This window comes from Myotis myotis, unplaced genomic scaffold, assembly GCF_014108235.1.
Source record: "Myotis myotis isolate mMyoMyo1 unplaced genomic scaffold, mMyoMyo1.p scaffold_m19_p_20, whole genome shotgun sequence".
In the NCBI taxonomy this organism is placed as follows: Eukaryota; Metazoa; Chordata; class Mammalia; order Chiroptera; family Vespertilionidae; genus Myotis; species Myotis myotis.
The window spans coordinates 3106795-3119305 of NW_023416325.1; the positions used below are offsets into that span (position 1 = coordinate 3106795).

General features: G+C 54.7%; 1 protein-coding gene across 4 annotated transcripts in view; it reads right to left on the bottom strand.

Annotated features, from left to right (window-relative positions):
* ASPHD2 (aspartate beta-hydroxylase domain containing 2) overlaps nt 1-9568 on the bottom strand; it is a 38752-nt gene extending 29184 nt beyond the window's left edge. For 3 of the 4 annotated variants that reach the window (XR_004974808.1, XR_004974809.1, XM_036353506.1), the window contains exons 1-2: nt 9385-9568; nt 4648-5736 (exon numbers count right to left, since the gene is read on the bottom strand). Coding sequence is in view for 2 of the 4 variants with exons in the window: in XM_036353506.1 (XP_036209399.1) it covers nt 4648-5455 (808 nt within the window). In the remaining 2 variants the exon portion in view is untranslated. Of the gene's footprint in view, nt 1-4647; nt 5737-6842; nt 7360-9384 lie in introns of all 4 variants that reach the window. The other variant, XM_036353507.1, reaches the window with a different exon arrangement.
* Between the last annotated feature and the right edge of the window lie 2943 nt (nt 9569-12511).

A 12511-nucleotide genomic window follows, 5' to 3' on the forward strand; every position in this document is an offset into this window, starting at 1 on the left:
GAAGACGCAAAGGCTCACACGGTGCCCTCCTCTTTGGGTTCCAACCCTTCCATCCATTTTGAGGCCCGAGGATGGCATGTTAATCGGGGTTCCCTTGGCTCCGTTCGGGGAAACCGGAGGACACCCGCAAGAAAACGCCTGAGCTTCAGGAGGATGTGGAGCGACACCTGCTGCGGAGCCATATGCTTAAAGCGCCAGTGGCGAGGCCCACGTTCGGTGCCCAGCCCAGGAGAGGGTCTGCCGGAAGTGCTGCCGCGCATGCGTGTTCACGTCCCCTCGCCAAGCCAAAGGTCTGGGAAAACACGGCCCTGGAGGAGGGGCTGGGACAGTGATGCTCTCATCGGTCCTCAGTGACTCACTGTGACAAGCACGCCCCTGGGCCAGTCGGCAGTGTCCCTTATGACAAAATGAGACAGCCTTTTCTCTCACAGGCGGGGTATTTTAATGCACTCTCGGAGCCAAAAATGGATGGTTCCGGGAAGCATGAATGCAGTAAGAATTCTAACGGCGGCCGCGCGGAGCCGTGGGAAGGACAGAGGCCCTGGGATCAGATCACTGACTCTCACTCGCATCTGCTGTGTGACCCTGGGCAAGCACTCGATCTCTCTGAGCCATAGCCTCCTTGTCTGTAAAGAGGGGGCATGAGCATACTTACCTGCCAGTGCTACTCGACCACTGTCCTTGCTACTAATATCTGAAGACTGTGCGCAGGCTTGTGTTAAATAAACACTTTACAGACCTCACTTCGCCTACTTCCCAGACGGAGCAACCGGATACAGAGAAGTTAAGGGACCTGCTGGAGGTCACTGTTTAGTCCTGGCAGGAGCTGAGATTTGAATCCAAACTGTCTGGCTCCGAGAACAGGCTCTTACAACACTGGCCAGCATGATGTAAACACTGGCTATTACATTAGTAGCAGTGGCAGTTAAGTGGTTGCTGATTTTCCTGCAGTTAATGGTAAGTTCAACCATCAATAGCACATTTCATTGCACCAGCTGAGACTGTCCATTCTGACTCTGAAACCACGACCTCCCGCTACTGTTAACAACTGCTGGGGGTTAGGGGTGCAGCCGCTGGCGCAAATGAAGAGAGCCCCACGGGCCACGTCCCCTTCATGCATGACCGCACTGGCTGGTGCAGGTGGAGCAGGCCTTTAGGACAGTCCACCCCAGGGTTTCAGAGAGAAGCTCCCCTTTCTCCGAGACACTAAAGGACTGACTGCCATGAGCCACAGCACAACAGAAAAACGGTGTGTCTTGCTGGCTTATCAGCCCCCTGCTTCTCTCCCCTGCCTCCCCCCGCACTCTGCTCCAGTCCAGTGACCCACCATTCCTGCCTCTTGCTCACAAACCAGTTTAGTTGGCAGAAGTAATCATTAACCCCCCAAATGAGAATCCAGGTGGCTCCTGGGTTAGAGACAGGCCCCGCACATGGCCTGGGCCAGTCCCACATGCCCAGGCCTCTCTCTGGCTTAGGGTTTGCTGCCTTCCCCACCAACCACTGACGGAGGCAGGAGAAGGTGGAGAAAGGCTCTGCCCACCAGTGGCCCCACTTCAGGAGGCCGGCGGCTGACACTGAGGGTGGGCAAGGCAAACACAAGCTGATCTGCTGGTACCACGCAGGTGGGTGGCCCAGAAACCTGACAGCATACGCACGAAAGAAAATTGAGAGTGGAATTGTGCTTATTTAGTGAGAATTTGCTGAATATGCATTTTTATCTACCCTTTCCCGAGGGTTAGCCCTTTGGATGGGCGCCTGCCTCCCCGGTGCCACCTGCCTGATAATCGTCAGAGGTTGCTTCCTAGAGGTTTGTGGCAGTGCCGGCAGGACATCCCAGCCCCCCACACAGTGCCAGGTGGTGGCCAGGTGGGAGCTGTCCCTGGGTCTGCACGGAATCAAAGCTGAGTGACACCACCTCTGGAGGTAGCGCAGGACAGGGCTCAGCAAATGACTGGGCACATGAGGAGCAATGGCTGGACAGACAGTACCACCAGTCACAACGCAGATGGCAGGCAGAAGCGGACGACAAGGCTTGGCATTCCAGAAACCACAGTACCTCCGCCACCTACAGCCAGGTAACTGGCAGAGGTGTGGCCACCAGACACCTATCCTGCTGGCCCTGTTTCCGACCTCCTTCTCTGGCCTCCCTCTCTGTCAACACTCAAGGTCACGTGAATCAAACACACCCTTCTTTCCTTCCTGGGTGCATACGAATGTGGGCATGACCGTGGAAAGAAGGAAACGGTGAGCAGAGCCAACCACGGAGCTCGCCTGGCCTCGGGGACTAGCCACACTCCAATGGGACGCCTTCCAAGGTTTCCTGTTGCCCCGGGAGCATGACGTGGCCCACTTTCTCTGGTGGCCAGTACCCAGCAGGCCAAGGAGGGGAGGACAGGTCATCAAGGGACCTGTGTGGGTGTGATTTACACACACACACACACTTAAACTGCATAGATGCACAACAGGCATTAATACACAGGAGGCAAATCTTTGTTCCTCGCCACCAGCCCTTCCTACTCAGCACACCTGCCTGGAGTCCCACCCCATCTGTCCTCAAACGCCCTTCCCTGCATCATTTGGAAGTTTTTAGAAAACATAAAAGGAAGCCTTTTAAAACATCATCGTTGTTCCCCATGGCCCACAGCCTTAAGACCAAGCCTGACGGGGGAGCAGGGGGAGGCTCTGTGGTTTGCTCCCACCCGACCTCTCCAACCTCGGCCTCCATCACTGGTCGCCCCAGCAAGCCAGACACGGCTCCCCCAACCCCCAAGGGAAGCCTCCTCCCCAGCTGCGCCCTTCCAGGCCAGCCCACCTGCAGCCCTCCCATCCTCTGACCTCAGGGAGCACCCTGGTGCCTCTCACAGTGATTTCACTGATCATGATCCGTCGCTAGGATGACCACCTCCGCTCTTAGGTTAATCATAGCCCCTTGACCTGACCGCTCTCAACCTGCCAAGCACTTCACACACACACAGCACCCCCAGGCCTCCACCAGCCGTCAGGCGGGGATCACTACCTCCATTCGAGAGAGGAGAGCACGGCGGCTCCAAGGTCACTCAGCACATAGGGCGGACCAATCAGGGCCCAGGAGCACAGTCTGCTCATTCCCCATGGTTCCTGAGGGCAGAGACCGTGTCTCCTGGGTTCCTTATCACATGGTCCCACCTGGTGTCAGGTCCTCAGAGGTACCAGCAACTGCTTAGCCAATGCTGTCACGTGCCAGGCACTGTGTCAAGCAGCCATAGGAGATGTTACTTGATGTGACCCTCTAATGGTCCTGTGAGATAAGTACCATCTCCCCATTTCACAGATGAGGAAACTGAGGCACAGAGACCCAGTTACTTGCCCAAAGTGACACAGCTGACCACGAAGTCAGGCCACCTCGACCCTGCTCTGCCTGTCCTCTTGAAATACTCGAGGTGTCAACTGCTCGAATCTCATACCCTTTTGCTTTTCAAAGCAGTGAAGCCCTCTGTTGAAGCCACACTTTATTCATAATCCAGAGAGAACAGAAGCAGAGGGCTCTGGGTGCGTGAAGGGGGGGTGGAGGGCATGGGCGTGTGGGCCCCCCCCCCAGTGCAGCCCGAAGTTCCTCTGTGGGAATAATTATGAACCCTGCTCTGGCCACATCGGGCTTATGTGTTTCTCCTCCCTCCATCCGGATGCCCAGGCAGCGCTGCAAACTCCCCAGAGCTGGGCCTGGCCCCACACACTCCTCCAGTCTGGGATGCTAACCCGAGGTGCCATCGCCCCGGTAACCAAGCCATTATCATGACTCACCAGGAACAAATGAGGCATTCTGGGGAACTAATACCCCATTTACCAAGCTGTTTCCAAGCCTACTTTTAGCAAGTACTCCCTCTCTATCATGCTCTGCGTGAACAAATGCTTCACAACACACAATCTCCTCCCAGAGCCTCAGCGTAATTCTGTAAAAGGTGATCTTCCAAATGAGGAAACCAAGGCTCAGAGAGGTGAAGCGACTTGCCCAAAGTAACACAGCCAGCTCGAGGTGGGGCCAGGATGCAAACACAGGCAATCTGGCTCCAGCCCTGCTCTCAAAACCACAGCTGCACACAGTGCACGCCTTGCCCACTTCCCTGGAATCTGGGTAGCATCACCACGGAGCATCGGTTTATCTCCGAGTATCAGAAGGCACGCGGCATCTCTCACAGCCCCCGCATCATCATGGACCGCAGCGATCACTGTAACTATCCCTGGCTCTGCAGGGCCACTGCTCAACAGGCACTAGCCATGTGCTGCTATTTAAATTTTAATTCCAATTAAGTTAAAAACTGAGCCCCTCAGTGGCACTAATCACATCTCAAGCACCCAGCGGTCACGTGGGCCAGTGGCTACCGTATCAGACAGTGCGCACGGAGACCAGGCCCGTCAGCACAGAAAGCTCCCTTTGGACAGAGCTTCTGTGAATATCAGGTTCACACTGATCATTGTTTTGACCCAATCTTTGATGTCAAACTGTTTACAGGTGGCTCATCAATTTGTGAGAGAAACACAACAACAAAAGATGTGAAAAGAGCAGGAATTGTGGCTACTGAGCTTTCGGGGTGTCTGGATTCCCCCCGGAAGTCAGGCCCGACGCTACTGAGAAGGGGTGTGTGCCGGGACCCCGGCCCCACAACATACCTAAGTGGCATCGGATGCGGATGTTGGTGGGTCCGTAGTGCTCCGTGATCACAGTCCCGGGGCTCAGCACGGAGATGCACGCGTTCCCAAAAACATTGTTCCCAATGCAGGTCCGAAGGCTGCCGAGCAAGCGGTACGTCCGTGGGCACTTCCTGCAGTTCCTGGGAACGCACACCCCCTGGTTGACCAAGTAGAAGGTGACCCACTCCCCGCTGGGGGTGCTGTTCATTTTCCAGCCCTGCGGGAGGCTGCAGTTGGAGAAGCCCTTGTACAGGGCCTCGAACTCGCCCAGGATGGTGGGGAAGCTCCGCTCCAGCAGCTCCACGTCGTGCCTCTGGGCGTCCCGGGAGAAGTAGGGCGTGGTGGGGAGGTCGGGCAGGAAGAAGACCTCGGGCTTCTGGATGGAGGGCCGGCTGTTGAGGTAGCGGCCCTGCTCGCGGATGCCCTTGTGGATGCGGCCCATGCCCGACCAGGAGTAGCGCTTGGCGTACTCCTGCAGGTTGTGGTAGAGTTTCTGGTTGAGGCCCTCGTTGTGGGTGCAGCGCACGCACTCGGGGGACTGGCAGTACACGTACCCGTTCTGCAGCCCGTTGGCGTCGGCGCCCTGCATGAGGGAGTTGACGGAGGCGTAGGGCCGGGGCTGCTCCCGGCCCACGTGGTAGCAGTACCACACGAACAGGACCAGCAGGCAGGCCACGGTGGCCACGGCGGCGGTGTCCCAGTCCCGCACGGACTGGATGCCCGTGGCGATGCAGTCCCGGAGGCCATCCAGCGACCAGCTCCAGGCCACCAGCCACTCGAGCGACATCTTGGGGGAGTTGTTGTCGTGGGTGTGAAGCAAGGTCAGTCAGTCAGTCCCCAAGGGCACCCACACTTGGCAGGTTAGCGCGGGGCAGCGGGGGCAGGGGGAGGCATGGCTGCCCCTGTTCCTCGGATCCTGCTCAGGGTGGCATTGACAGGCGAGGCCGCCTGTGCCCACCACCCCACTCCAGGCAAAAGGGACTGGGCAGAGTGGCAGGAGCTGCTTTATGTCACATTAGCGAGTGGTGTTGGTCACTATGAAACCGTTTTTTTTTTTTAAGTCCAAACCTGGATGAAAAAAATAAAATAAAAAAACAGCATAAATTTTTATACCGGGAAAAATCCTCACGTGAAATGTAAAGTCCCAGATCATTTCATAAGGCCCTTGTTGGTAGGGGACACGCTTCTCAGTCTTGTGTATTCTCTCTCCACTTCACCACCACCCCCTTTTCCCAAAGGACCAGCGGTGTTTCACCTGCATCGAGCACTGTTTGACCATGACAGTAGTCCCATATATTTCACAGCATCCTGAGGAGGTACCAGAGTTCCCATTTCACAGATGAGAACACTGAGGCTCAGAGACCCTATAACTCCCCGAAGTTCCTGCAGCCACAGTGGGGACACAAATCCCATATGACTTCAAAGTGGTAACTACCCATTTTGCTATACTTTCATAGTAGCCATTTAATAAATGCTTAATCCCCTTCACTCTCTGTCCTTTTAAGTAGATGTGGGTTCACAAAGCATTTTAAAAATGGCAAAGGCACTTTAAGATGGCATATTTTCCATTTCACTGTTTTCATAGCCCTACATCATTCTTATTTAATCTCTCTTGCCCTTCTGACATGGGTTGAGCTTAAATCAAACTGGAAAAGGAAGTGGGCTCCCTGCATTCCCATGGCAGACACTGGGCATTTCAACTACTCACTTGGGAGACTCCTTACTGGCCTCACCCGTGAGGTTATGAAAGTGACACGACGAGACAGAATGGAAGTAAAAGCCCTTTCAGGTCTGTCTCCAAACACACAGATACTTTCCCACGTGTTTTACTGATGCTCGGGGTCACTGCCCAGCACCCCGATTATCCTTATAACCTAAAGGCATGGTCAGGGCACAGGGGTCACGTTGCCATGTCTATAAAGCCCCCACCATGTTCCCCAGCTGAAACCCGCCATCCACCTGCTTTTTCTAACCCGATGAGAACCGCCAGGTCTATGTGCTACTGCATCCCCTCATCTCCAGCAGCAAAACAATTCGTTCTGCGCTCCGCCCTCCCTCTCCTCTCTCAGGAAGACGAGAGAGTAACGAAAAAAGTGGGAGAGCTGGACCCTCCACTTTCAGGACCAAATGTGGCCCGAAAGTTCTTGCGATGGGGCAGAGATTAAGAACCCAACCTGGAGATGGGCTAGACCGAGCAGCACTCCCAGCCCCGGACAGGTCACTTCCCCTCTCTAAGTCTCAGTTTCCTCATCTGTAAGACGGGTAATGCTCTTCTCACTGAATGAGGATGAATGACGGATGTCGAGCATGTACGATCATGTCATGGTCAGCATTCAGCATGTGCGCTGGAGACTGCTGTGACATGTGGCAGCCACACCTTGCTGAGCCAGCAAAACCAAAGGTGGGGCCTCAGAGAAAGATGACTCAGGACAGAGCATTCCAGCAGCTGCAGGTAGATTCTGGACGCTCTTGTGGCCACACATCTCAAGTGGTGGTTTGTTTGTTTCCTTTGCGGTTTTTTTTTTTTTGGTCCCCAGACTTGCAAAGCCAAAAACGAAAGGGAAACCTTAGGTGATCATTAACTGCCTCTTTGCATCTTCCCAGCTTAGGCCGAACAAGGAGCCACTTGACTATTGTGTTCAGTAAGTCCAAAGCACACGTGCTGAATATTCATGCATGGTTTTTATGTTTCTAGGAAAAATACAAGAGTTGGGGAGGTTAGATGCTAATTTTTTTTTCTCTCACATGTTCTTGATTTCATCACAGACTTGGGAGGAGAGGGCAAGGCTAGGCCCCCCTGGATGGAAAGAGACCCCTATGTGCCCCCGGTTCTCTCTCCGTCCTCCCGTGACTGGCAGCTGTTTCCTCTCGAGATGGGAAAGAAAATTTGAATGAAAGGTGTGTTGTTTGCAAGCCCTCTCGCCACAGGTGTGAAACCATCACCTGCGTAGCGACAAGCAACTCGGACTAAAAGGGATTTCCCCCATCACTGAGCTCAACTCCGAACTGGAGCTTGTAAACACCCTCTCTCGGGGAAGAGGTTTCCTGAAATGGTCTCAGAGTGAGAGGCTGATAATTTGACAAACACCTGTGAAGTGTTAGTTCCCATCAGCCCTGCTAAGCACTAGAGTTTAAGTCAGTCAACATGAAGGTCTGGAGGGCAGGGTAGAGGATGAAGGAATCGCTACCCTGACCCCCCCCCCTCCCCCACTCCAGCTTACCCCCTCCTCCAGGAAGCGTCATTCTCTACAAGGACAGCCCCGGTCACTCCCTAGACTGAGCTATAGACAAAAGGCAACAAAAGATCCCGATCCCCTGAGCTCCAGGCTCGGACCCTGCTCACAAGATCATAAACAGCACTGAGAGCTGAAGTTAGGACTTTTCAGACCTATCGGTTACTTGTAGCCAGAAAACGCAGGCGGGCCCCTGGGCCCGGAGGTGGGCTAACAAGCTCACAGCTGAAATATGACACTAAAGGTCGCCCTTACACTTGCAGGGTGACTGGCAGTGGATTAAATACCGGTGCAAACATTGGACCCTATTGCACCCAGTGACAAACCCCCATCGACCATGGATTCCCCCTCCCCCACCCCCACCCCCAGTGTCAGTGACCACAGCAACTTCCGGCTTCCTTCACACATCTGTTCATGTTTCATTTCTGTCCTCATTAGGGATTGGGACACCTCATCGCAGTTCTGCACTTTAATCATATGCAACTCCAGATCTTAAAGGTCAGTCTGCTTGGGGGAATCAAGTCCAAATTCATGGCCAATTGGTGAGCAAGTCCAATCAGTATAACTTCTGATACAATGAACACCTCCTCACTGGGGGGTGGGGGAAGCAGGCCTATAGCTCTGACCTGGTTAATTCAGTTCACATTACCAGTCCAGGGGCTGCCCAAGGCTAAAAAGCTTCTGGTCATTTTTAGGGTGATGCCAGGTCACCCCAGAAGTCCCCCAGGGAGCAGGCGGGGGTGGGGGGAGGTAAGATGAGCAATGCCTGCCGCCCCTCCACCCAGGAGCCAGGAGCTGCTCTGGGGCCAGCCCTCCCCGGTGGGGACCAGAGACCTTTCCTCCTCGCTCTCTTGGCCAGCTGTGTCAGCATCCACTCTGGAGAGTGAGGGGGGAAGGGGCGGGCAAAGGTTGGGTTAATACAGATGGTGACCACCAGGAGGTTAGGGAGGAGGGGGATGGGACAAGAGAAAGGTGATTACTGACAGGAAAAGTAGGCAATCCGCTAATGAGTAGGGAATGAAGCATGTGTGGATCACCCGGGGGCAGGGGAGAGGGTTACCACGGGAAATATGGGAAGTGGGTGAAGCTCAGGGCTGGGGGGGAGGGGAGAGCAGGCAAGGAAGGGGATCCAGGAGGAGGGTCACCGGGAGGAGGCGATGGGGGGTGGAGGGAAGGGTATTACACGAAGTAGGAGACCGCGATGGGACAGGGGGTAGGAGGAGGGTGACGCCCGACCCGGGCCGCGAACACAGACGAGGCGGCGGCGCTCAGCACGTAGCGAGCGCCGGGCAGCTGGGGCCCCTCGCCGGGCCGGGATGTGGGGCGCAGGCAGGCGCCGGCGTCTCAGAGCATCCTCAGCGGCCGCGTCGCCGGGCGTGGGGACCGCGGGCCTGCAGCCGCCCGGCCCCCACCTCCTCCCCGGCAGCGGGGTCGGCCCAGCCGCGCCGCCCTCCCGCCCCGCAGCCCCCAGAGACCCGCTTACCTGCGCCGGGAGCGCGGGCGGCGGGGGCGACCGCTGGGGCCGGGGCGACTCCGCCGCCCGAGGGCGCGGACGCGCGGACATCCCCTGCCCGCGCCGCGGAGCTGCTGCCCGGCCGCTGCCCGGCCCACGCCGCGGGACGCCAGCGGGAGACGCGCTGGAGCCTCGCCGGTGCCGACGCCGCGCTGCGCTCCGCGGGGCCGGAAGGACTACAACTCCCACAATGCCGCGCGCGCCGGGGCGGGGCGGGGCCGGCGGGGCGGGGCGCTCGCGGGCTGGGACCCGGACCCCAGCGCGGATCCTCGCTGGTGGTGCGCGTGGTGACCCGAGGGCCGAATCGCGCCGCCCGCTCAGGTGGCTTTTTGGGAGCGGCCGGGATCCTGGGCAGCAAGACGCACCGCCCGCTCGTTCAGCTGCGCGCCTTCATTCATTCGGTCCTCGCTCCTCGGCCCCTCTGCGCCCCCTCCTCCCTCTCTTCCTCTCCTCCGCCCCTCTCTCTGGCTCTCTGAGTCTCTTCTTCCTCCACTTCCTCCTTTCCTTCTCGTTCACTTTCTCGCCCTCTTCTTTCCTCTCGCTTCCTCCCGCCCTAACATCCTTCTTCCTTTACCGATGGATTCAACCTGCACTTAGAAGGCCTCTCGGGCACTTGGAATGAAAGTTCAAATCAGGGTCCTTGGTCTCACGGAAAACTCATTCATTCAATACAAATAGTAATGACGGAGCATCCTCCTTGTGCCTGGCCTGTGCTACCTGTGGTGAGCGGTTCAGACAAGGCCCCAGCGGGCAGAGAGTCACAGTGCAACCAGGATTCGATGCCCAAGTAATCATACGTATACTAGGTGTACCGGCTAATAATGCGGATTTTTTCAATAGCTGGAGTCACACATGTTGATGTAGATGCGATTTGATGTGTATGCGGTTTTGTTGTCTTGCTCCTTCAGGTGACCACTTGTTCCGATCGATGGCACCCGCGCTTTCTGAGCAGCACTTCAGAACGTACGAAGAAGTGGAAAATCGGGTCTCTGAATGGTCTGCCTTAAAACAAGAAAAGTTCTATTGAGACGGTATCCACAAATTACCCGAAAGATGGGGGAAATGTGTAGCTAGCGATGGACATTACTTTGAATAAAGCACTTTTGATGTTTCTCTTGAAATTATCTTTGTTTTCTTTGATTACAAAAATCCGCATTTTTAACCGGTTAACGGCTACTTGTACAGTACACCTGCGATCACAAGCTGGGCAGAGTGGGAGGAAGAGAAAGCACTGAGCAGGAGAGTGAAGGGGGGGAGGGGCTCATGAGGGCGTGGAGGCCACAGGGAGGTCTCTCTTAGGTCCTGATGTTTGAGCTAAAGCCTATGGGATTAAGGGCTCCAGCAGTGCTATGCGTGGGCAGGTTCTGGTAGCACAGAGTGGGACAGCCGGCCCACTCCCCATCTGTTCCCATCCCACAATCCACTGGTTGCTTTCCCAGAACGCACCCCCTCCCTGTCCAGAATCCACCCCGTCCCCGCTGTCCCAGAACCCACCTGGTCCCTGATCTAAGACCCTCCTCTACCAAGTCCCGGAACCACCTCACCCACTTTTACCATGACCCAGAACCCACCTCTATGGTCTCCCAGAATCCACTTCTCACCCAGAACCCACCTCTGTCATGTCCCAGCATCTACCTGGTCCCCGCCCCAGAACTCACCTCTATTGCAGCTCAGAATCCACATCTGTGATCCAGAGTCTACTTGTCCCACGACTTCATCCCTTTTCTCAACCCACAGCCCGAAGGACTTTGTTTCCCCCTTTTATTCTGCAGAAATAAGCCAGAATGCCTACAATACGTCGGGAAATCGTAAAATGCACCCAGATTTGCTCAAAATGTGGACGATCAACAGGCATTGGATTTAGAAACATTTAAACAAACTGTCTCAGCCTCAGGGGTTGAGCCTGGGTAGGGTGGAGAAGGTGGCAGGCATTCTGCCCATCTCACATTCTGAAAGGTGCTTAAACATTCAGTCACAGCATCACACTGATGGGGACAAAAAAAAGGAAAATATTCTCCATGTACTTCTAACTGTGTGTTCCATTCCTGGACCACCCCACCTGTACCACGTTATGAATTAATGTCATCTATAAATCCTGTCATTACCTTTGACCAGTGCAATGATATTGCTCTGTACTTTTTATGAGTATTCATTTGTTCAAAGGTAACATTACCATACGCACATATTGCTAACCTTGCTTGTCATTTCTTCCTCTGAGAGACGCTCAGAAGTGAGTTCCCCTAGACAAGGGAATCTGGGCATTCCAGAGGGGGCTACGGGGTGAGAGCTCCGGATAAATTATCACTGCACTAATGGAGGGTCTGAGATAAGGGCCAAATGCATCTGAATTGTCTGCCTGCGGCTCAGCTGCCACCCGCGTCCTCCCCCTCTTCCCTGTCTCCCCTAGGGCAGCCGCTCCCGACCCACTCTGAGGCTGCACGAGCTATCATTACGCCATCCCACAGGCTCATGGGGCCCCAGTTTCTTCCTCCTCCAGATCGAGTCACAGGGGGTCCAGAGAGAAAGCCTGCATTGCTCAATCAAAGTCACAGCAAGTCAGCAGGCAAAGGTGAAGACCCTTGAGAAAATGCTTGATTGGTGCATTTAAGAACCCATAGAGCAATTTGGTAGTATTGGTTATAACAACAACAAACGTGTATACCCCGAGGACCACCAATTTCACTACCCTAAATCTACCCTAGAGAAATTCTGGGGTAAAGGAATAGTTACGTTTTCATATTATGTAATACTGGGCAGCTCGCCCACAATTAAAAAGGAGGAGCTAGAGGTATATGTAAAAATATGGACAAAGCTCCCAACCAAATAATAGAAGAAAAAAGCAGAATTATTCTTGCAGTATTATTTCATCTATGTGACACACAACACAATCCATAACTCTGTAGCTTCTGTGGCTATATACCTATCTGTATATAAATATATTACAAGGTTTGCAAATGCAAGGAATATCCCTCTGGACACACATCTCCTGGGCTGTAACTTCAGGAGAGGTTAAGAAGTAATGAGAACTGGTCACAGCGGATAAGAGGAACTTTAGCATATCCTATAACGTTTTCACTTGACTTAATATTTTCAAAAA